Source organism: Xyrauchen texanus, chromosome 32, assembly GCF_025860055.1.
Source record: "Xyrauchen texanus isolate HMW12.3.18 chromosome 32, RBS_HiC_50CHRs, whole genome shotgun sequence".
NCBI lineage: Eukaryota > Metazoa > Chordata > Actinopteri > Cypriniformes > Catostomidae > Xyrauchen > Xyrauchen texanus.
This window is the reverse complement of record NC_068307.1, coordinates 32,783,827-32,809,983: the sequence shown is the minus strand read 5'-3', so window position 1 is coordinate 32,809,983 and position 26,157 is coordinate 32,783,827. Positions and strand designations below refer to the sequence as shown.

General features: G+C 37.8%; 1 protein-coding gene across 3 annotated transcripts; it reads right to left on the bottom strand.

Annotated features, from left to right (window-relative positions):
* Positions 1-3,360: 3,360 nt before the first annotated feature.
* Positions 3,361-24,891, bottom strand: odad1 (outer dynein arm docking complex subunit 1). Of its 3 annotated transcripts, none has more exons than XM_052101798.1 (15): positions 24,839-24,891; positions 20,997-21,115; positions 20,720-20,819; positions 20,394-20,583; positions 17,528-17,653; positions 15,789-15,902; positions 15,634-15,701; positions 12,734-12,915; positions 12,103-12,231; positions 11,691-11,773; positions 7,295-7,463; positions 6,988-7,148; positions 4,780-4,883; positions 3,863-3,953; positions 3,361-3,769 (listed from the first exon to the last, which is right to left on the bottom strand). In XM_052101798.1, the coding sequence occupies exons 2-15, from the start codon at positions 21,061-21,063 to the stop codon at positions 3,731-3,733; spliced, it is 1,623 nt and encodes a 540-aa protein (XP_051957758.1). In that variant the 5' UTR covers positions 21,064-21,115; positions 24,839-24,891; the 3' UTR covers positions 3,361-3,730. The 3 variants fall into 3 exon arrangements, with proteins under 3 accessions (XP_051957758.1, XP_051957757.1, XP_051957756.1); XM_052101797.1 differs by having other exon boundaries at positions 20,997-21,102; XM_052101796.1 differs by lacking the exon at positions 24,839-24,891 and adding an exon at positions 23,408-23,555 and having other exon boundaries at positions 20,997-21,102.
* Between the last annotated feature and the right edge of the window lie 1,266 nt (positions 24,892-26,157).

Genomic DNA, 26,157 nt, shown 5'->3' with positions numbered 1-26,157 from the left:
CTTATTGTGTTGAGTTGCAACAAGTGTGTGTGTGCGTGTCTATAAAAGTGCACATAGTTCTGATGTGGAGAACTAACAAGGCAATATGAAAATAAATACATTAATACATGCCATTAAGTGACATGAGGGGTTTACACAAGATTTATACATTTTCTGAAGAAATTGTGAGCGGTGCTTAGCTGTAACTCGACACATAATTACTGTAGTAAAAAATGTAATATGTAAATGTAGGCCTGATTTCAAGTTTTTAAAACAATCAAATACACAGAGCAAAAAAAGAGAAAGGGTGAGTGACTGCAAGTAGCTAACACGTAGTAGTCGCTGTGTGTGTCCTTTGTGGCAGTGTGAATTCACACTGGCTCCTTGCTTTGCAGTGAAGGCTGTCCTAGTGAGTAGGGCGAGATGGAGCCCTTGTCTGTATGAGGAAATGAGTTTGCCATGGCAACCCGGTGGGCCGTGTGCACAAAACAATTTGCCGCAAAAAGGAGAGGGTTAAAAAGGGGTCAAGTTTCAAAGCATTTAAACTTCCATCTTGAGTTGCGTCTGATGCATTATCTGTGATAGTTTGTTTTCACAGACTGCAGAATAAAGAAAACAGGAGAGTATTTAGAACATGACTGGCATGAAAAGAGACACTAATCATCACGGGTTTAGATTCCTTTTTATCCACATCAAATTGCTACTATAAATGGAATATTTGGCCTATACATGTGCATAACGCATTATCTCTTTTAAGGAATCTGATCCTGTACCTATAAAACCTTAAGATTCTCATTTAAATGAAGAATTAAATTACACTTAAAGAATTTAATCTACCTAATGAAGTGATTAAAAAAAAGTATATGTAAACATGCCCCGTCAGCATATACTGTTCATCACATCTTGTGGAAAATAATAAAATAATCTAGTGATGAGGATTATATACTGTATATATACTGTATAAACACTTAATTTTGTGAATATATTGGCTATAAAAAAAAAAACTTATTTTGGTAAGTGCTTAAGAGAGAGAGAGAGAGAGAGAGAGAGAGATTTTTGCAGCTTGTTCAATTTACCTAATTAAAATGAACTAAAGCAATACACATTCAGTCACAACTTGATGCCACTGAATTCTGTCCATTTACATTTGTAAAATGGAAATTTACTCAATCCATTTGATTGGGACAACATGGATACTTTTTGTGGTGTTAATTTAGCATTGATGAAACAAGACAGGGGATTTCCATTTCCCAGGATGCTTTGCATGGGACTTTCTGTGCAAGGCCAATATAAAGGGTGATACTTGTTTGTGTTTAATGTTTTGTTATGTTGAGATTTTGAAGATTTTCTGTTACGTTGGAGCAAACGATGAGGACAGGCTGATGTCGCACATTCATTTGATTGCTTGCTTTGATGTGCAACTGCAATAATCATAGAATAGTTACGAAACTGCACTCTGTAGTGCTTCAAAACAGCATTTATTTAGCATGCAAACATTCACATTCACTAGTTAGTACGTAAAGAAATAAAAGAGAATTATATAGTTACACTGACACTTTTAATTTTGTTGGGTTTACCCAATTCAACTAAGTTCCTTCTACACAAAGTGTTTGCGTTGAGATAACATAGTCATTTTAAAACTCATTTCAAACATGTGGATCCACTATCCATGAACGAATCAAGTTCAGCCAAAGAGCAATTTTGTGTGTGCGTTGTTGCTGAGCCAAGTCACCGTTACTATTTAAGGACTAAAGTCTCGTGTATTTCGGCCTTAATTATAAAGTTCCTGCGTTATGCACCAAAACTTAATTTTCCCAGGTTATTATTGGTATTTTTAGTATTATCAGCCGTTTAATCAGTTATCAGCCTTTTACATTGCCTTAGTTATCCGGGGGATGGATTATCATCCTCCGATGCCCTGAGGCAACAATTTTCCTTACGACTCCAGTGGGTAAATCAATGTCTTCAAAAGTGATTTGATAGATATGGGTGAGAAACAGATCTTTTTAAAGTCCTTTTTAAAATTCTCCACCATGCCCAGAAGGTGGTGATATGCACAAAGAATGCAAATTGCCAAAAACAAAAGAAGAATATGAAAAGTGGAGATTTATAGTATAAAAGGACTTAGATGTTGATTTCAACACCTATCATATCACTTCTGAATATATGGATTAGTCGTATGGATTACTTTTACGCTGCCTTTATGTGCTTTTTGGAGCTTCAAAGTTTTGGACCCTTTTGAATTGCATTTTGAGGACCAACAGAGCTGAAATATTCTAAAGTCTTACACATTTGGGTTGGCATGAGGGTGAGTAAATAATGAGAGAAGTTTTTTTTTCTATTATTAACTATGAACAATTAATCGTCATAATTGTGACAAGCCCCAATACACACAAATTGTTAATTATTTAAGAAAACTTCATGGGGCTTTATAGGGGCTCCTATTTTAAATAATCATAAAACAAAATCACAAAGCAGGACCATCATCCTGTACATGACCAAAACACACACACACACAGACACACATGTACACACTCTTGCATGTAAGCAAGCCAAGGGCAGATGTGCTAAAATACACTATCGTTTGTCATTTATAGGTGTTTTTATGTATTTATTTTAAATTTTTATCCCAATTTGGAATGCTCAATTCTCAATGTGCTTTTAAGTCCTCGTGGTGGCGTAGCATCAATCCGGGTGGCGGAGGACGAATCTCAGCTCCCTCCACGTCTGAGACCGTCAACACGTGCATCTTAACCCGTGCGTTACCACGGAGATATAGCGAGTGTGGAGGCTTCATGCTATTCTCAGCGGCATCCACGCACAACTCACCATGCACCCCACCGAGAGCGAACCACATTATAGCGACGAGGAGGTTACACAATGTGACTCTACCCTACCTAGCAACCGGGCCAATTTGGTTGCTTAGGAGACCTGGCTGGAGTCACTCAGCACGCCCTGGGTTTTGAACTAGCGAACTCCAGGGGTGGTAGTCTAGAGCTACCCCCCTCATCATTTAAAGTTTTGAATTAAATAGTTTATTTTTAAATGTTTTAATTCTGTTTTGTCAGGGACTACATCTTCTAGCGGAAGTTATGTAGTGCTGTTTTATGAAAGTAATAAGGCACTGAAGTACATGCTATATTGTAAATATAGCCACTCTGCTGAGCCTGGTGCCTAATAACACCCTTTATAACACTATATTCTCAATATAGCCAGGCCTTGAGTGGCTTATTGGTGAAATAATAGACAACTGGTCAAAATAGAGCAACTGAGATAGTGTACATAGCCCCCAAAATACTGTAGATGTGCTAAAATGATCTCACATCTGGAGTATACAAACAATTCCTGGAAACTGTATGTTTTGACAAACTTTTATTGCAGAGAGTTTAATTCAGATCTTAAACAGAAACAAAAGCAAGAGAACGCTTGACTGGTTATTTAAAAAAGAAAAAAAAGATTGAACTGATGCAGTTGCTAACATAGATACATGCTGCCCCCTTCTGTTTGTTGTGGATATAACATCTGTATTTAATGAACGTTAGGACTTTCAAAACAAGAATTGATGAAAGATTGAGGTAGAAAAACTAGGTAAAGAATAAAACAAGATATTTGCGTTGAGCTGAAAATCATATTGCACTTTTTTAAATATCATATACAACTTATTATCTCTTTATATTAGAAGGAAAGAGCATATCTTGAGCATCCAGTGAGTGCTGTCTGCTACTGGACATGGTGCTGCTTTTTGGGGTTTTCACATCTCTGCCCCTCCTGTAAGGAGATCACTGAAGACCTGCGACAGATCAATCAAAACACCTTTTACTATAGTGATTCCAAATATAAACTGGTAAATTACAATGGAAAAGAGCTAAAGTGTGTTCCTTACACCTTGCCTAATGTGCCGACGGAGTTCTGCTTCGCTCAAAGGTCGATCTTCCTCATCTGTGACTGGAGAATCCTCAGCTTCATCATCATCCCTGATCGCCAAACAGACACGAGAACATTTACAATTAACTGTCAATGATCAAAATCAGAGTTTTGTAGCTTTAAGTCCATGTCTGTTTGCTTTGAGGTCATCAATATGCTAGCGTACTCCTAAAAATTGACAAAAACTTCTAGCAAATATACATATGGATATAATAATTCGATTTTTTCTTACATTTTCTGTAAGACCAAAAACATTGACTACTCACCTAGCACACACACAGGTGTTTACAATTTAAAACTCGAGAATGAGAATGTCCCTCCCCCAGTATCACCTGCAAATCTGATGTAAACTTAAAGGTACCCTCAGTAATATTTTCCTCATTAAAAAGGTTTAACTCCTAAAGACATGAATTTTGCAATATAGTATGTAGGGAATTGTGATCACTCACATCAAAATAAAGACTCGTCATATCAGTAACCTTATAAATGCTGTTTTATTTACATGGAGAGGGTCCGCACATGGGGGTTGCCATGTCAGAATCACACGACCAGCTGAATACTACTCGCTTTATCTCAGTAACCATCCTGTTATTTGACACTTTCACTCATTGATTAAAGTAATAATGGCTGGCTGTAGTGAATTTCTACAATGACATCTGAAACTGCATCCAAGTCGCTAGGTGTCAGTGTAAGTCCAAGGTGACGCAAAGACAAAAAAAGTTACTGAATGCACCTTTAAGGGTATTAACTATTTAAATTAATACTTATGAAATAGGAAATAAGTTGACAAAAGAAAGAAAAATATTAGTGCTGTCAATGTGAAACTGTAACAGACGATTTCTATAACTTTCGTTCATTCTGATTGGCTGTTCTTACCTGGAAACTAGAGGCTGAATCATAGCTGTCTGTCTCTGGATGTCTGGGGTCTGACCCAGCAGGAACTGAGTCAAATCTTTCGGGTCGTAACTCTTCTCCTGGTCCTGTCAATATGTGAGTTCTGTTAATCTAATCTGCAGCATTATGTAGAAATAGTTTAAACCTCAACAAACCTAGTCCAGGTCAAAGGGCGATCTTTTTGTAGCCCAGAGGTCATACAGAACAACTTTTTAATAGGAAGAAAATTGTAGAATTTGTTTTGTCCTTTTTCAATTTAATAGTAATAATTTCTAGTAATATATTCCTCTACTAGGAAAACAACATTAGAAAAAGAACAGAGAAGCACTTTTCAGAGTTCAGAGGCAAAACACCTCATATTTATAAAATGCATTAATGGAATGCTCAATCGACAGCATTTGTAACAATATTGATAACACAAAAATAATTTCGACTCGTCCCTCATTTATTTAAATAAAATAGCAAAAAGTACGATTACAGAGAGGCATTTACTATGGAAATCAATGGGGCCAACCTGTAAACACTAAAATACTCACAGATTCACTGTCAAGTCAGCAGTCTTCCCCATGATTGTGTAGCCTACAGAACTAGACTGAGAGACCATTTAAAGGACTTTGCAGGTGTTTTGAGTTAATTAGCTGATTAGAGTGTGGCACCCGGTGTCTTCAATATTGAACCTTTTCACAATATTCTAATTTTCTGAGATGCTGATTTTGGGTTTTTACATTAGTTGTCAGTTATAATCATCAAAATTAAAAGGAATGAACACTTGAAATATACACTCACCTAAAGGATTATTAGGAACACCAGTTCAATTTCTCATTAATGCAATTATCTAATCAACCAATCACATGGCAGTTGCTTCAATGCATTTAGGGGTGTGGTCCTGGTCAAGACAATCTCCTGAACTCCAAACTGAATGTCAGAATGGGAAAGACAGGTGATTTAAGCAATTTTGAGCGTGGCATGGTTGTTGGTGCCAGACCGGCCGGTCTGAGTATTTCACAATCTGCTCAGTTACTGGGATTTTCACGCACAACCATTTCTAGGGTTTACAAAAATGGTGTGAAAAGGGAAAAACATCCAGTATGCGGCAGTCCTGAGGGCGAAAATGCCTTGTTGATGCTAGAGGTCAGAGGAGAATGGGCCGACTGATTCAAGCTGATAGAAGAGCAACTTTGCCTGAAATAACCACTCGTTACAACCGAGGTATGCAGCAAAGCATTTGTGAAGCCACAACATGCACAACCTTGAGGCGGATGGGCTACAACAGCAGAAGACCCCACCGGGTACCACTCATCGCCACTACAAATAGGAAAAAGAGGCTACAATTTGCAAGAGCTCACCAAAATTGGACAGTTGAAGACTGGAAAAATGTTGCCTGGTCTGATGAGTCTCGATTTCTGTTGAGACATTCAGATGGTAGAGTCAGAATTTGGCGTAAACAGAATGAGAACATGGATCCATCATGCCTTGTTACCACTGTGCAGGCTGGTGGTGGTGGTGTAATGGTGTGGGGGATGTTTTCTTGGCACACTTTAGGCCCCTTAGTGCCAATTGGGCATCGTTTAAATGCCACGGCCTACCTGAGCATTGTTTCTGACCATGTCCATCCCTTTATGGCCACCATGTACCCATCCTCTGATGGCTACTTCCAGCAGGATAATGCACCATGTCACAAAGCTCGAATCATTTCAAATTGGTTTCTTGAACATGACAATCAGTTCACTGTACTAAAATGGCCCCCACAGTCACCAGATCTCAACCCAATAGAGCATCTTTGGGATGTGGTGGAACGGGAGCTTCGTGCCCTGGATGTGCATCCCACAAATCTCCATCAACTGCAAGATGCTATCCTATCAATATGGGCCAACATTTCTAAAGAATGCTTTCAGCACCTTGTTGAATCAATGCCACGTAGAATTAAGGCAGTTCTGAAGGCGAAAGGGGGTCAAACACAGTATTAGTATGGTGTTCCTAATAATCCTTTAGGTGAGTGTATCAGTCTTTGTGGAATGAATGTATACATTATCCAAGTTTCACTTTTTGAATGGAATTACTGAAATAAATCAACTTTTTGATGATATTCTAATTATATGACCAGCACCTGTATATATATATATATATATACACATACATACATAAATAAATTATCTGAAGCTGTGCTTGAGCTGATGGTCTTTTCTCTACCTTGGAGTTGATGAAAGCATGAATGGTGAGCAGTTCAGTGGTTCTCGGTTCCACCAGGCTCAGATATTTCATGATGTCACTGTCTCTGATGCCAGACGTAGAGCCCAGGTCATCCTCCAGCACTCGGTCACATTCAAGCTTATCAAACAAACTGTCCATCCCTGGAATCACATGAATACATTTAACAACTAATTTGTTGCTCTATTTAATGGTTTAATTTATGAACGTTATCATCTTCTATGGCTAAATATGTTAATGTTTGGTCTAGGGCTTAAGTTGATCCATGTTATGTTGACTTGAAAAGTACCTGTTTTTATCTGGTCAAGGATCTTGCTAATGTCATCAGCCTGGGCTTTATACTGTTGAGCTTGTTTTTCACACTCTTTCTGTAGATTCTTAACATGTTTCAAATCCTCCTGATGTTTCTGTTCCTGCTGAAGACCTTCCATATGAAACTGCTTCATCTCTTCTCCAATCTAGAACAGCATCAGTAAAGAAAACGCATGATCAAACAGAAAACAAATGGAGACAAATGGAGCTTAAAGGGATAGTGCACCCAAAAATGAAAATTCTCACATCATTTACTCACCCTCATGCCATCCCAGATGTGTTTGACTTTCTTTCTTCTGCAGAACACAAACAAAGATTTTAAGAAGAATATCTCAGCTCTGTAGGTCCATACACTATAAAAGAATGAGGTCCAAATCTATGAAGCTCAAAAAAGCACATAAAAGTAATCCATATGACTCCTGTGGTTTAATTAATGTCTTCTTAAGCGATCTAATTGGTTTTAGGTGAGGACAGATAATTTCCACAGCACATCTTGACATTGCAATCTCTAGGCACGATCATGATTACACGATTACACTTTCTAGTGCTTGATTCATGCGCAGAGTGCTATATGGCATCTACAGGAAGACTGCAGATGACAACATTTATAGTGAAAGAGTTATAGTTTGCTATGTTCTCACCCAAAACCGATTGGATTGCTTCAGAAGACATTGATTAAACCACTGAAGTTGTATGGATTACATTTATGCTGTCTTTATGTGCTTTTTAAGCACTTCAAAATGTTGGTCACCATTCACTTGAATGGACCAACAGAGCTGAGATATTCTTCTGAAAATCTTTATTTGTGTTCTACAGAAGAAAATAAGTCATACAAAGTTCTGGGGGTCAGCGTGCAGGGAAGCATCTTATACATGCCTACACATCTTTTGTTTTTTGGATTAAGTATGTGTGCACCAGGTTTTATGTGGGAATTAATTGTGGTGATCAGAGAATATGGTTACAAAAACTAACTACATAACAAATACACCAAGAGCAATGGTACAAACATAAAGATGATGTCATGGAACATGAGAGGATTAGGGAAACTCTCTTAAATTAGACATGTGATGACAAGAATTAAACAACTCAATTCTATGGTCATATTCCTGCAGGTATGCCACTTAAAACCAAATGATACAACGGCAATAAAGAGGAGGTGGCTTGGTCAAGTTTTTTCAGCCCTTTTCTACCCCAGTTCCAGGGGAGTTATTATACTAATTCATATATCTGTTCCAAATGATATAATTAAAATAATTCTGGATCCTGCTGCTAGATACTTAATAATTTAAGGATTACTGTTCAAGGACAAAATAAACTTGGTCAACTTATATGGGCCTAACAATAACTGTCCAACATCTTTTGAAGAATTGTTTCTGTTTCTGGTTTCGCTACAGGGTAAATTAATAATAGCAGGAGACTTTAACTGCACAATATCCTCTAACCTTGACTGATCCTCAAGCTTGGACTCCACACATGTACAAAGTAGGAAAAAATGGCAAAGTTTGATGAAAGAACTACATTTGTGCGACCCCTGGAGGAGACTATACCTTAATAGCAGAAAATATTCATGCTGTTCTACAGTGACAAATGGCCATTCTCGCATAGACTATTTCTTGATCTCTAACGATATTTTGTCCAATGTGGTGAATTGGTTTAATGACTCTATCATTATTTCTGATCACGGTCCAGTTTCTCTTGTGTATAAAGTGTCAAATAAAACAAAAGGAAGTCGAAGGTGGAATTTACATCCAAAGTTGTTACATGATCCTAAATTTGGAAAATATTTCGGAACTCATATAGAAATTTATTTCAGTTTAAACAAGGGGGAAACTTCTGCCCTCCACAAGGTGGAAGCATTTAAAACTTATATTCGAGGACAGATAATTGGATATACTAGCTCACAGACTAACAAGATTAAGTTAGAATTGCAATCATTAGAGAGGAGAATCAAGGGTGGAGAAAGGGACGTTTATTTAGTTACATCGAAGGTAAGACACTAGGAACTTTTAACGCTCAGAGCTCAGTATAACATTACTGCCAAGGCTGAAAATTGTTTAACAAGGCTGAAACGTTTATTTTATGAACATGGTAAAAAAGAAGGGACATTTTTGGCAAATAAAAAAAAACTATTTAGGCATTGAAAGAGCTATTAACAATATTCCAACCCTAAACGGTGACATAGTCGCTGACCCTATAGAACTTAATAATACATTTGTATCATTTTTCACCTCTTTGTACAAATCTGAAGCATAAGTTCATCGATGACCAGGCCTGTTTTTAAAGTGAGCTTCAGCTCCCCTCTTTATCAGAAGGTGACCAATCCCTGCTAGATAGTGCCCTTGAGGAGGGTGAAATTCGGAGGGCAATAGTTAATATGAAAGATAGCAAGGCAGCAAGGGCTTCTGATTGATTTCTATAAGTTATTTAAAGATAAATTGGTAGGTCACTTGAAAGACATGTACGAAGAATCTTTTCAAAAGGGTTGTTTACCACCTTCTCTAAGGTGCGCATTAACTCACATAGATTTTGAAACCTGACAAACCCCCCACTAAATGCAAGTCTTTTAGACCAATCTCTTTGTTGAACACGGATGCCAAGCTAATTGCTAAAATCCTCATCAAGATAAGAGTGCTGCCTTCCAATTCTGATAGACCCAGATCAAAACGGTTTCATTAAACATGGTCAAGCATTTCACAACATTAGACGCTTACTAAATATAATACATGAAAAGTCTTTGGTTAACCCTGCTGTATCTCCCTCATGACAGAGTGGGTCTTCATTTACCAAACCTACTATGTTATTACAGGTCCGCCCAATTGGCAGCAGCCTTCTTCTGGTTCTCTGCACAGCTGCAATTACCCTGGGTTTGAATTGGAGTCTGTTGCAAAGGGGCTTAGTCTGGTTTCATACATGTATTCTGATTCCTGCATGAATTTGAGATCACCAAGATCACCAAGAATCCTTTTGTTACACTTTTAATATGGAATGAGGCGCAGCAGGCATTAGGAGGTGTTCCGGCTCTCTCTCGCTTCTCTTCCATTTGGGGGAATGCACACTTTAATCTCAGTTGCCTCCACGTCTGAGTCTGTCAGTCCATGCATCTTATCACGTGGCTTGTTGAGCTCGTTACCACCGAGACATAGCATGTGTGGCGGCTTCACGCTTTTCTCTGCGGCATCCACGCACATCACACCACGCACCCCACCGAGAACAAGAACCACATTATAGGGATCATGAGGAGGTTACCCCATGTGACTCTACCCTCCCTAGCAACCGGGCCAATTCGGAATTCAATTCAAGATCTGGCTGGATTCACTCAGCACGCCCTGGATTCGAACTCACGACTCCAGGGGTGGTAGTCAGCACCTTTACTCGCTGAGCTACCCAGGCCCCCCAACCTTCTTTTAATATTTAAAAAAACATATATCAGGAGTGATATATGAGAACATATATCACTCCTGTAAAGATAAATAAATTAAATCCTAAAATTCCAGATGTGTGTTACAAATGACAAAGTCATAAGAGAACCCTATTCCACTGTATGAGGGAATGTGAAGGGATTAAAACATTCTGGAAGGAAGTAATAGGAGTTATTTCGGAAATTGTCTCTAAATCTATTCCACTTGCTCCTGAACTATGTGTCTTGGGCTTACTTCCTGGATGCTTACCTTCGTCTAAGTTTGAAACCAAATCTATTGACATCTGCTTAGTTCATGCAAGACGCCTAATTGCAATTTACTGGAAGAATAGTACATGCCCTTCTAGTAGCAACTGGATGAAAGAATTGGCACACTGCCTTGCATTAGAAACAATTTTGGGATCTCTTCCTAAGTTTTCTGGAACATACTACACAAATACAGGAGACACATGATTCCTCTCACACCACTCATTAATTCATCTATGTAATCATTGCATTTGAGTTAAATAATGTCTATGTATATATTGACTTTTGGAGTTGCCATTCACCTTTACATACCTTCCTATGGGTGCCAATGCTCTGAATGGAGTATATCTTTTATATTTGTAAATTTTTGGGTGAACTATCCCTTTAAGATAAATTAGCATTTTTCACATAAGGGTGTCTCTCAACTTCGGGCAATTTTATGTTTTGTTTTTTTCGTCTAATTTTTTTTAAAAACAAGCATATTTATACTTTTTACGTTTTGTTATCTAAAGGTCACATTAAAGCTGACTTGGAAAACGTTTTACCAGTCCTTTGTTTATTTTTGGTACTTTTCAAATGCCTTTTATAAAAAAAGAAAAAAGTCAAAAGAGAATTTTCTAGAAGTAAATAACAAACCCACATTCACAACTTAAATGAGAACCCAGCTAGTGATAGTGTTTTGGGTTTTTCCTTTGATTCACACACTGACCTGATGGATATCTTCTCTCAGTTTCTCAGCTTCAGAATTCTGTTCATTCACATAGTTGAAGAGAGCAAAATTTCTGTCCTCAGCTGGGCAAAAATAAAAACATAATCAAACATATCATTACAATATCTGCCAGTCACAAAACTGGGTTACTACTACTACTACTAATCATAATCTAGAAACATAAATCATTCCAGAAATGACTGAAAAAACATTATTTACTGTATACTGGTCATTCACACATTGACGAGCCAATGAAAATGTATCTCCCATATTAGAAGACCAGCAAACTGAGATATGAAAGAATGGCGTATAGTGCTTTAATCGGCCAATGTCAAAAAATGGAAATTAAATTAAAAAGGAAAGCTTAATCCAATCTCTGCATAAATCATAATACATTATAGAGAGAGCTCACCCTGAATGAACTTTGTAACCAACGTCTCTAAATCATCTTCTCCAGTCACTTTCTGGATTCGTTGAAACACCTCCTCCAAAGTGTCCATAGTCTCCAAACCAGGATCTGCCTTCCTTTGCTCCTCCATCTCTGTGATCATCATCATCATAAAAACAATACATAAACTTCACAGAAATTTCCAGAAACTATTTGGATTTATCGATCAATAGAGCACAGCAGTCTGGTTCCATGAGTGAATGTACCATTTAATAAATAGTTTTATTATTTTTACATTGTTTTATGTTCGATTATGCACCCATGTAACACCCATTGTAAAAAGTGGGTGTTACATTTCAGAATTGAGACTGGAGGGGAGGGCACTGGTGACTTCAGTAAAGTTTCAGACATGGAGCAAGTTATTACGAAGACATTTAGAATAATGTGTGCCGAGAACCAAAAATATGTATTAAGAACGTAAATTTCGATTACATGTTGACTTGAGTTTGTCCTAATTGGTGTCCTTCTATCCTATCATAGCATCATTTCAGAAAAACTGAACACCGGCAACTCGGTTATGATTCTTGACTGACATTATTCTTTTGTTTCTCTTTCTCTCTCCCTCCTTCTTCATTGTCTTCTGGCTCGTTCTCACCATGTCTGCGATTCATTTCATCTTCTTGGATGCTTCTCTCATTACTCTTGGTGGTCATGAACTCTTTGAGTCTGCGTTCATTGGCGAGGACTCTCTCCAGCTCCTTCATTTCAGCTGTGTACTGAGTAAGATCCTTCACTGCTTTTTCCTTCATCATGCTCATTTTAGTCTGAGCCTCCACTCTAGAACACACACACACGCACGCACATGAGGACTCTCCATAGACATAATTATTTTTATACAGTATGAACTATAGATTCTATCCCATAACCCTCACAAAAAACTTTCTGTACATTTTCCAAGAAACATTTAGTATTTTCCTGCCTTTTTTTCTCTCCAATTTGGAATGCCCAATTCCCAAGTCTTTGTGGTGGCATATTGAGTCGCCTCAATCCAGGTGGCGGAGGACGAATCTCAGTTGCCTCCGCGTCTAAGACCGTCAACCCGCACGACTCATCACGTGCCCCACCGAGAGCGAACCACATTATAGCGACCACGAGGAGGTTGCCCAGTGTGACTCTACCCCCCTAGCAACCAGGCCAATTTGGTTGCTTAGGAGACCTGGCTGGAGTCACTCAGCATGCCCTGGATTCGAACTCACGACTCCAGGGGTGGTAGTCAGCATATTTACTGAGCTAAGCTACCCAGGCCCCCCGTTTAGTAGGTTTTTAAGCAATCTGAATTATGGGGACACTAGAATATCAATAGCATAATACCATTTTATTTACCAATTTGTAACCTAAAAAGATTTCCTCATAAACCACCCAAACCCGTCTTCAAAGTAACAATTACGATAAGAAAACAAATACAATTACTAGGGGTAGTAAAATAATAATTTTGCATTACAAACAATATGATATCAAAATGTACCCCATTTAGTTTCATTATAAATGTCATGGGTCTTTTTTGTGCAACTTAATGTGATTCATCACAGCATGTTATACTTTTTTTCATCAGAGGTCATTGACAAATAATGTTGTCTTAGAAATCCTTAAAAAATCTACTTCTACGTCAGCATTCATTTGGAAGCATTTGAAAACTGCATTTTTGTTTTCGCAACTCTGTCCGTCCACGATGCTGTTTTCAAGCATTTTCCTAATGTTGCTCGTTCGCACTGAAATGTATGAAAACATTTAAATCCCCTTACTGTGCATGTGAAAAAACACCATTCCATGTACGGTCTGAAACACAGTTGTCCTCGTGTTCCACCACTTTACAGCAATTCAGAGTAAACTTCTTGTCGACTTTGATCACGTCATGCAATGTGAAGGTTGAGCAAAGTAACATTTATCTTTAACAATGCTATCCAAGAAGATAGCAGGCACAACCTCTACAAATTGTGCTACCATCTTGTTGTTGTTTTGGGTTGAATGGATCACATGACTGCGCCAAATCATCAAATACATAATTCTTTTCAAATATCTCTTTTCCCTGTCCACACTACAACGCAAAGTCACCGGTTTCAAATATATATCCACTTGGGAGAGCTTTTTCAAAAAGCTCAGTTTTTGTTGGATAAAAACACCATCTAAGGCCATGTCCACACTAATACATTTTAGTTTGAAAACACATTTTTGTTCTATGTTTTAGCCTTCTGTCTACACTAGGACAGCCTTTTTGACAGTGGAAACTGAGCTTGAGGATACATTTAAAATGTGTTCTTCATACTGTGGACAGGGATAACGGAGATATCTGAAATCAATAACGTATTTGTTGGGATGTGATGATGTCATGTGATCCAAAACAATCAAGATGGCGGCCCATGTTGTAGCAGCATTGTTGTGACTGATATTCACTTTGATAGCATTGTTAAAGATAAAAACATTCACATTGCTTTTCTTCAAAGGCGAAGGGACGTTAACTCGGAATTGCATTTCAGAATGTACATCGAACAGCACATTTTTGCAAGCGCAGTAAGGGGATTTAATAGTTTCCATACGTTTTAGTGTAGACAAGCAACTTTTAGAAAATGCTTTTCAAAGGTATTCAGATTATTGTGGATCGAGCCTCAGTGTGGATGGTTGGCCAAAATGTAGAGAAAAAGATGAATTTTAAACAAAAATGTATTATTGTGGACGAGGCCTAAATCATACGTATCAAGTTCGTAGAAACGTAATCTTTGTGTCCATGTTATTAAATTATTTAATGACTTCAAAACTAAAAGGTATTAAAAAACTTTCCTTGCACCTCGAATACACATAAATCTACAAAATGTACAAAAAAACAAAACAAAAACATTTTGAGTCACCAATATCAAGACTTTTCCTAAGAGTTACACCATTGATCTAAACAAAAGGTGTCTTTTCATATAAATTTCAAATCTCAGAATTTTTCTTTTTTTTTAAAACTTCACACAGTCATGAGGGTCTAAAGGGGTCTTCTCTGTTTTAGGGTTTTCTTGTAACATGAGAAAAGGGCTACTAGCATGTTGGTTACACCACCTGACATTGGCCACATACACTCTACAAAGATTCATAAGTGACAACAACATTTAAATGTGGGAGTGAATCCCCTAAATTTTCATTCCATGTGCGTACGAAAAACAGAACTAAAGAAATAATATTAAAAGATGATTCCAAATGACTTATGCCAACATTTCTATTTTCAAGAATTTCAGATACAAATTTTAGCTGTCTCTGGACTGTTTCACTACTTAGACATTTTTTACTTTAATTCCCTGAAAAAATATCAAAATGACTTTGAACTATGCTTTAAAAACATGCATTTTTTATGTATTTTTTTAATCACTTCTGGACAAAGAAATTGGCATCACGTCATTAACCCATATACACTATCCCTCATACATCTATACATTTGACTTACAATCTTTATAACCAAAGGATCACTCAGGATTGCATTGTGAAACCCATTTTATGTTTGTTTCAAAGTATATCTCTCACCTTGCATCATAAGCTGAGGTTGACATGTTGATAACTTCACCAATATCCTTGCGAATATCCTGCAGCATCTGAGAGAATGATAACAGCACCTTTATTAACGTGTTCAGCCAACTTCCTTCAAACGCATGCTAGATCAAACCCCAAAACTGCCCAACCTTCTCCAGCTTGCGACGTAGCTGCTGGAATTGCACGCGCTCCATGCGAAGTGTCTCAATTTCATCTCTGATCTGGCTGTTCTTAGTCAGCTGTTCGTTAAAATGAACAAGAGCCTACAGAGGAAAAGAGGAAATAGAAATGATAGTCATGTCACAGAATTCAGTGTTGGTGGCTAAATCACTGCAATGTAAAGCTAAACTTATAAAGGGATACTACACCAAAAAAATTACATTCTGTAACAATTTACTCACCCCCAAACCTGCTTGCCACTGCGAAAAAGCTTCTCTCATAGCACTCATGAACACTCAACGGACATCCAGGAATAAGATGCACATGTTGCACAGACTACTTTTAAGATACTTTTGGGTCCTCTTTAAGCTCAGTGTCACTATAGTGAGTCACTGACCACTACCAATGTATGGAAAAGACAGACCGAGATATACATTTAAACATCTCCTTTTGTGTTCCACATTAGAAAGTCATATGTGATTGGAATGGCATGAAGGTGTGTAAATTATAACAGAAATTAAACATTTGGGTGAACTATCCCTTTAAAGGTGTCATGACATGAGAATACAATTTTTCTTAATCTTTTAACATGTTAGAGTTTATTGTACTATACAAACAAGACTATATGTTTCAGAACTCAAAACTTCCTCAGTACAAATAGAGCATTTATTTAAACCAAGCTGCAAAAAAGGCTACTTTGTGATGTCACACAGATGAATACATCGGCACATGACTGCCTCTACAGAAACACATCAACGCCTACTTTTACATCATCACACCATTGGTCCGCCCATTGGCATTCAGTCAGAAAGGTGATGAGGAGAGAGCAAGACAGATAATAGACAGGCACCAAAAGGGACTTACAAAGGAAATATTCTTGTGCCCATCTGAACTATTATTATATTTTTTCTACATAAACATGCAATAGACAAACTGCTTTGACTGTTATCGAAGCAGTCTGATGTCAAGTTATAACTCAAGAAGACCCCAATTCTGCATCCTGCTGTTTTGAGTAAAAACGTGTCCTGGAAGTGGTTTAGCACTCATCTGCACTATTTTTAATTGTTGGTGTTTGTAAAAATGCATGAGATGGACGTCTTTGACAGTTTTGATGTATTTCTGGTGATGTGAGCCGTGTTTTAAGCTCAACTGTTCTGTTCTGCTCCATTCCACTGCTGCCGCGGTCTGGGAGAACTGTATCTCGTCCAGAGTAAAGAGACGATGGAAGACTTGAGATGTCGCTCCTGTGCAGACCAGCTTCTCTGCTTTGGCCTCTGCTGAAGCATCCCAACATCAGGAAATAGTGACTGAAGCTTAACACAGTTCCTGATCGCATCAGTTGAGTTTCAGATATATATGGCTGTATTCTAGGGGCTGCACGATGTTAGCCAATCGTAATAGTGGCCGTTTATTTTGAAGTTTAAACGAGGAGCAGAGGTCAAAACCGAGCATTTTGACAAATGGCCAGAGACAGGGTTTAAAATTATAATATATTACTAAATTATGATTAAGTGGACCTCAGTAAAATTAATACAATTATATAAAAAAAAAAAAAAAAAAGAGTATGTCATGACCCCTTTAATGTTGCTTTGATTCCAAGATTTTCTTGTGAAATATTCCCTCACAAATGCCACAACACTTACAGGGAGAGTAAATATTTATTACAGCCCACATTTAAGTACAGCTAACACATAAAACTGCATGCATAAATGTTTGTTTCTCTGTTTACCCGGTCCAGTTTATTTTCCAGTGTGCGTGTGGCTTTCTGAGTGTGAGGGGTCTGAGACTTATGGCTGTGAGAAGCTGTGATCGCTCCTCTCCTGAGCTCCACCAACTTTTTCTCCACACTCAGGATCTGAAGACACAATGTACACAATCCTTTTAAGATTGAGTATATATATGTATATATATATATATATATATATTATATATACACTAATGAGCCAAAACATTATGACCATTCAGGTGAAGTGAATAACGTTGTTCATCAACTAACAATGCTATATGTCAAGGTCTGGGTAGATTAGATGTTAAGCGAACAATCAATTCTCATAGTCAAGTTGAATGCAGGAGAAATGGGCAGGAGTAAAGACCTGAGTGACTTTGACAAAGGCCAAATAGTTATGGCCAGACAACTGGTTCAGAGCATCTCTGATACAGCAAGGCTTGTGGGGTGCTCCTGGTCAGCAGTGGTGAGTACCTACTGACAGTGGTCTGAGGAGGGACAAACCACAAACTGGCGTCAGGGCGCCCAAGGCTCATCGATGCTCGAGGTCAACGAAGGCTATCCTGTCTGGTCCGAAGGTCTACTGTGGTCATTAAAATGGTAATGTTGGTAATGGGAGGAATGTGTCACAACACACAGTGCATCGCACCCTGCTGTTTATGGGGCTGTGTAGCCGCAGACCGGTCAGAGTGCCCATGACGACCCCTGTCCACCATTGAAAGCACCTACAATGGGCACAGGAACATCGGAACTGGACCTTGGAGCAGTGAGAGTCCGATGAGTCCCATTTTCTTTTCCATCACGTGGACAGCCGTGTATGTGTGCACTTTGTCTGGGTAAGTGAAGGCATTTGGATACATTGTGGGAAGACGATAAGCCGGTAGAGGGAGTGTGATGCTCTGGGCAATGTTCTGCTGGAAAACCCTGAGTCCGGCCATTCATGTGGATGTCAGTTTGAAACATGCTACCTACATAAACATCATCGCAGACCAAGTACATCCCTTCATAGCAATGGTATTCGCTGATGGCCTCTTTCAGCAGTATAATGTGCCCTGCCACACTGCACACATTGTTTGAGGATGGTTTGAGGAACATGATGAAGAGTTCAAGGTGTTGCCCTTGACTCCAAATTCCCCAGATCTCAGTCCGATTGAACATTTGTGGGATGTGCTGGACCAACATGTCTGATCCATGGTGGCTCCACCTCACAAATGACAGAACTTGAAGGATTTGCTACTAATGTCTTGGTGCCAGATACCACAGGACAACTTCAGCTGTCTTTTAGAATCCATACCTTGGTGGATCAGCACTATTTTGGTGGCACGCGGAGGACCAACAGCATATTAATGCCGACCCGCTGTTTGATGTTGTTTATTGTAATTGGTATATGTCTCGTCACTGTCATGACTGCTATGTTGCTCGGAACTGCACACAAGAATTTCACCTATTGTTGCACTTGTGTACATGGTAGTGTGACAATAAATTGATTTGATTTGATATTAGGCAGGTGGTCATAATGTTTTAGCTTATCGGTGTACTGTGTGTGTATATATATATATATATATATATATATATATATATATATATATATACACACTCACCTAAAGGATTATTAGGAACACCTGTTCAATTTCTCATTAATGCAATTATCTAATCAACCAATCACATGGCAGTTGCTTCAATGCATTTAGGGGTGTGGTCCTGGTCAAGACAATCTCCTGAACTCCAAACTGAATGTCAGAATGGGAAATAAAGGTGATTTAAGCAATTTTGAGCGTGGCATGGTTGTTGGTGCCAGACGGGCCGGTCTGAGTATTTCACAATCTGCTCAGTTACTGGGATTTTCACGCACAACCATTTCTAGGGTTTACAAAGAATGGTGTGAAAAGGGAAAAACATCCAGTATGCGGCAGTCCTGTGGGCGAAAATGCCTTGTTGATGCTAGAGGTCAGAGGAGAATGGGCCGACTGATTCAAGCTGATAGAAGAGCAACTTTGCCTGAAATAACCACTTGTTACAACCAAGGTATGCAGCAAAGCATTTGTGAAGCCACAACACACACATCCTTGAGGCGGATGGGCTACAACTGCAGAAGACCCCACCGGGTACCACTCATCTCCACTACAAATAGGAAAAGGAGGCTACAATTTGCAAGAGCTCACCAAAATTGGACAGTTGAAGACTGGAAAAATGTTGCCTGGTCTGATGAGTCTCGATTTCTGTTGAGACATTCAGATGGTAGAGTCAGAATTTGGCGTAAACAGAATGAGAACATGGATCCATCATGCCTTGTTACCACTGTGCAGGCTGGTGGTGGTGGTGTAATGTGTGGGGGATGTTTTCTTGGCACACTTTAGGCCCCTTAGTGCCAATTGGGCATCGTTTATATGCCACGGCCTACCTGAGCATTGTTTCTGACCATGTCCATCCCTTTATGGCCACCATGTACCCATCCTCTGATGGCTACTTCCAGCAGGATAATGCACCATGTCACAAAGCTCGAATCATTTCAAATTGGTTTCTTGAACATGACAATGAGTTCACTGTACTAAAATGGCCCCCACAGTCACCAGATCTCAACCCAATAGAGCATCTTTGGGATGTGGTGGAACGGGAGCTTCGTGCCCTGGATGTACATCCCACAAATCTCCATCAACTGCAAGATGCTATCCTATCAATATGGGCCAACATTTCTAAAGAATGCTTTCAGCACCTAGTTGAATCAATGCCACGTAGAATTAAGGCAGTTCTGAAGGCGAAAGGGGGTCAAACACAGTATTAGTATGGTGTTCCTAATAATCCTTTAGGTGAGTGTATATACACTGTATATATTGTGTATGTGATTTGTGTGTTAGAGGATAATATGCACCTCTTGTTCCAGCTCTGCTAGGGTCTGTCTCTCTATCTCCAGTTGCTCATCTAGACCGTCTCGCTGGTCCAGGAGCGATCGCAGACTCTGGGTGTCCTGACTGTCGCTCTGTTTACGCGTCTGGCACTCCACAACACGCAGAGATTTCAACAACTCCTCCTGCTCCTCACGCAGCTTGGAAATCTCCTGCCTGCAGACATGTAAACATAAGAGAAAACATAGACAGACAGACAGACAGACAGATAGATAGACAGATAGGTACATAGATAAATAGACAGATAGGTACATAGATAGATAGATAGGTAGTTAGTTGTTTTGGGACTAACCGCTGTTTGCGGATAATTTCTTGTGACTGGATGCTGTAGGCCTGTCGATCTCCTTCTGTGATACGAAACTGTCGCTGAAGCTTTCCTATCTCTGCCTCGGCTGGATTTTACACACACACACACACACACACACACACACACACACACACACACACACACACACACACACACACACACACACACACACACACACACACAGGTATTGTTTCATAAGGACATTTATCTGTACAGATACAATTTCTTAATGTTAGTTAATTAGTCCATTTCATATGCATACCAATTCCATCAAAGTCCATGTCAATGCTGTCAGAGAGGATGCTGACCGCTGATCTTCCTCGAGCCATAATGACGATAAACACCACAGTAACTGAACCCTGGGGAAACTGCAAATGAGGCCTAAAAAATCATTATCAGCAACTATTAAAACTTTATTTTGCATTTGACATTTTACTTTGTATAATGGTAGTAATTCAGTTTTAAGAGCATCTTACGATGCAAACAGTACACTTTGAAAGCATTTTTCAAGTAACTCCTCAGTAAAGGATGGATTAAACAGAGGCTAGCCTATGCAAACATCAGCCAGTCATGGGGACATTCCATAGACATAATGGTTTTTTATACTGTATATATACTGTACTATATATTCTATCCCCTAACCCTCACAGAAAACTTTCTGCATTTTTACATTTTCAAAAAACATAATTTAGTATGATTTATAAGCTGTTTTCCTCATGGGGCCGACAAAATGTCCCCACAAGGTCAAACATTTTGTGTTTTACTATCCTTATGGGGACATTTGGTCCCCACAAAGTGATAAATATACGCGCTCACACACACACACACACACACACACACACACACATAATGTAGCTATCATTATGAGGACTCTCCATAGAAACTGCAACTCTGTAAATATCATAAATGGGTCATTCCTACAATTCGGTGATATTCATTTCATAACATGTGTCTTCAACGAAAGGTCATAGTATCATGACAACAGGGTGTGCGTTAAATGAAAGGACACACAAAAAACTCCACTATCAGTGTTAAAATTACTCATGTACCTCAAACTAATTCATTTTAGTGAGAAAATGTAATACTAAACTCGCAATTGTATGGGGAAAAAATAGAAATCCAATGATTTAGCACTTATTTCTGTCAAAGATATTTGACGTGCAGGTTTGGCGACATGAGGAAATGACACAGTACAACAGCTGAAAAGAATTCCAATTATTTCAAATGTAACTTTTAAGCCCACAGATGTGTGTAACATTAGAACTATTATTTATTATTTTTAACAAGCCCATTAAAACTGTAATTGGTTCAAAATGAAACAATATAAATTCCACACACACACACGTGTACTGGGGACTTAAATGTCACTGAATTGTGAAAAAACGTGTTCAGTGTGAGTCCTACTAAACTTAAAAAGAAAAATACCAGGAAAATGAGAGAAAGCGAGAGAAAAGGCTTAACATGAAAACAGTGTATTTCTCTTTGGATTATTGCCATTGTTTTGGCAGTACAAGAGAAGTGAAAGAAAATGTTTCTCCTAACTCTCTCTCTCTCTCTCTCTCACACTCACATTTTTTTTTTCAAATTCAAATTGCTTTATTGGCATGACATACAGTAAGTACATATTGTCAAAGCATAACAAGAAAAACAAACAAGTGAATACAGTAAAATGGACATGAACAATAAGCCACAACAAAACTAGACAAGAAACAGCTAAAGAAACAAAGACATGTAATTGTGCTCGACATAGAGAAATGTAAATAAATACAATAATATAATAATAAATAAATAGCAGTAGAGTAAACGGCTGAAACAGGTGCTGGATGTGTGTTCATTTTGTAGTTTGTGGCATTTGTTAATGTGACTGGCCACTAAGGGTGAAGTGGGTCCTTCACCAAGTCAGATTTTCCTTCACAAAAGTCCTTGTGGTGGCGTAATGACTCACCTAAATGTTATTTCACATTCCAAAGTTTGTAGTAATTTCCTATTAGATAAAATGATTTACGACAGGTGAGATTATTACAGTAAATCCAATAACATGAGTACAGTATTAGGTTATTTTAGGATACACATCCTATTTTCACATTCCAAAGGTTATAGTAACATCCCAGTAGATAGTCTGACTAACTGTCAAAATATCAACTGTAGTAAGTCAGACTATCTACTGGGATGTTACTATAACCTTTGGAATGTGAAAGTAACATTTTCAGGAATTTTTAGGATGTTTATCCTAAAATAACCTAATTCTGTACTCATATTATTGGATTTACTGTAATAATCTCACCTGTAGTAAGTCAGCCTATCTACTGGGAATTTACTACAAATTTTGGAATGTGAAAATAATGTTTTCGTTAATTTTAGTTTTTTTTCTTTCTCATGATATAAGTGAATCACTCTGGCGATCTACTAAAACCTATGTTTAACTTTTTTTTTAAAAATAACAATGTTTTTTGATAGAACATGCAAGTCAGTAGTCAGATAAATGACTGCTCTGATGGCAGTGACGTAATAGTTGTGGGTGGAGTTTTCAGACTGTCCAGACTAACGAATATCGAACCTAGAACAAACTTTACCCCGCAGTTAAACGTGACCCTATGTCTTTACAATATAGGCATATACATCAATAGTCATATGAATGTATTGTTATTTTCATCATCTCATTTAAAACCATACCTTTTCAAACCGGAGCAATGACAGCAGGTTTATGTGTAGGGCTGTCTGATCAATCTGATGAGAGAGATAGCTTAGCTGCAATAAACGTGGTGAGTTTTGGAGAATAAATGTTAAAGAATTGAATATTAACTGAGACGAACTCATCTGAACAATTAAACAGCAGTGAACTTTTATTCTGTCTCGCAGCATTGACGAAGACGATTGTGCAGTTTGACCAATCAGAAGAAAGGGGCGTATCAGACCACGCCATCAAATGAATCAAATATATAAGCCATATATTAATGAAATAAAATAATCAAAACTTACAACGTCCTATTTTTTACTTGAGCATTAAATCGAAATGATGAAAAAACAAGTCTTTATTTGTTTTTTAATATGGTTTTGTAAACAAATAATGAAATAAAAGTCGTTTTTTGTTTTTCCGATGTTTAATTCCTAATTGAATATGAAATGAACAATTGATACACGGATTGAGTAGCGATTCATTCGTCAAAAAATTATGTTGAAATAAAAATCCTGAGGTCTAGAAATAAATAAAAATGAAAACAATTAAGTTAAAATTCAAGTGAAGGACAACGAAAGTGGCTAATTTGCATTTGCATAGAGCTCATCTGTTGTGAGCAGTGTTGGATACATTACTCTAAAAAGAAATTACTAATTACATCTTCTACAGTGTAATTAGATTACTGTACTAATTACTCTGATAAGTAATTGCATTACTTAGTTCTTCTTTCTAAAACCCTTGTCAACCTCGACCAGATGAAAAATACAAGAATAGACATGAAACTGTTCTTTTAATTCTTTCAAATAAATCATATAAAATTAAATAAATTATTCATGAACTGGCCAAAGAATTTAAAGGGGCAGCGTTAAATTAGAAAACACACATTTTAAAATTAGATAATACATTTCAATTTTAAATTCACTATTGTTTTATATAGAATTGTTCTATTGTTTATAAAGTATTTTACAAAATTACATAAGTAATTGTAATTAAATTACTGAAACATTAAGAGTAATCCCTTACTTTTTTAAATGAAAAAGTAATTTAATTACCATAATTAATTACTTAGTAATGCATTGCACACAACACTGGTTGTGAGTGACAATATTATTTGATTTCTGTTTATTCTGTTGAGTCGACTAACACAATAAGTACCATGGTAATACCACGTTTTTGGGCATGTACCATCTTACTGTGTAAACACCATGGTATGTGGTAATCATTCAGTACCATTATAAACCTACTGATATATGACCTATATACGACACATACTTTTTTATGTGATATTTCGCCCTGGGCTTTTATATTATATTTAAACTAAGATAATTTGATAAAATAATCAAGATGGATAGAATACTAGTCACGCATATACACATACAAATCAGTGCAATATGTCTGGTAAATAATAACCATAAACGTTATTTTACCTTAAACAACTCTTATCAGTTTTCTGATGGCCGTATTAGTATGTCCTCCCCCGCTTTCATTTGGATAGAGTTGTTAGCAACCGTCTCTAAGGAAATAAAACTCGCTGCACGGACTGTAGATGACGCAGAGGATCTACAGGGGGCGCAATATCTCACAAAAGACAGACCAGTGTGACTTTGAGGCTTTATTGTTGTATAATTAAAAAAGTAATATTACAATTCAAAGTATTATTAGTCAAACAAGAACGTACAAATATTCTGAATTAACCGTAATATTTTCCCATTTATTAAAAAATTGCCCTCTGAGTTAAAATCTTGTTTAAAATGTTCTTTGGGTCAATAACACTTTCTTATTTTGTCTTTCTGTATTTTTTTCACGTTAAAACAAATATTTTAATGTTTTTAAAAGTAGGATGTGTATGTAGGACCGCGAAAATATATTAAACCACTTGTATCTTTCCCATGTCTTTTTAAGTAATTTTTTCACATGTAAACTGTTAAAACATCATGTGGTGTGACCACATTCAAAAGCACTCAAAAAGTTTTGAACTTAAATGTTTTCATATTTGTCACAGTTCCTTAACTGTTCTGTATTGTTGAGCAAACCCGGATGCGTTTTCATTATTATTTTCTTCATAATACATAAATAATTGTTGTCTCAGGATGATTGGTTTATAAAATATCATATGTCAATTTGAGACTTTAGTTTTGAAAATGGTTTCAGGACCATAAGTGACATAATACAGCAGCATGCAAAGGACCCCTGGATACATGTTGAAGGCACTGTTCTATAATACACTCAATGAGGAACTGTACTATATTGGGTAGGAACACACTTTGCTCTCAAAACAGCCTCATTCATGCTGCGAAACTCCCATTCTACCACATCCCAAAGGTGTTCTATTGGGTTCAGATCCTATGACTTTTCTGGAAATAGCCATTTGAAGATGGGCATATTATGGCCATGAAGGTCAGCTGTGGCATTCAAGTGATAATGGATTGGTATTAATGGGCCCAAAGTGTACCAAGAAAGCATTTCCCACACCATTACACCACTAGTTTGAACTGTTAACACATGGCAGGTTGGGATTCATGCGGTTGCCCCCAAATTCTGCGCCTACATCTGTGTGCCTGAGCAGAAATCAAGGTTTTTCCAGTCTTCAACTGTCCAGTTTTGGTGAGCCTGTGCCCACTACAGCCTCAGCTTTCACTTCTTGCCTTACAGAAGTGGAACCCAACGGGGTCTTCAGCTATTGTAGCCCATTTGTCTCAAGGTTTGTTATGTTGTGCATTCTGTTGTGCTCACTACAATTATATAG

Bases quoted from the DNA above. Each gene is read 5' to 3' on its own strand.
- odad1 (XM_052101796.1), bottom strand. From the start codon at position 23,551: ATGAGTTCGTCTCAGTTAATATTCAATTCTTTAACATTTATTCTCCAA. The intron at 11,774-12,102 runs GTGAGCTCTCTC...ATTTTTGCCCAG, and splicing joins GGTTACAAAGTTCATTCAGG to CTGAGGACAGAAATTTTGCT. The intron at 4,884-6,987 runs GTAGAGAAAAGA...ACATATTGACAG, and splicing joins ATGCTTTCATCAACTCCAAG to GACCAGGAGAAGAGTTACGA.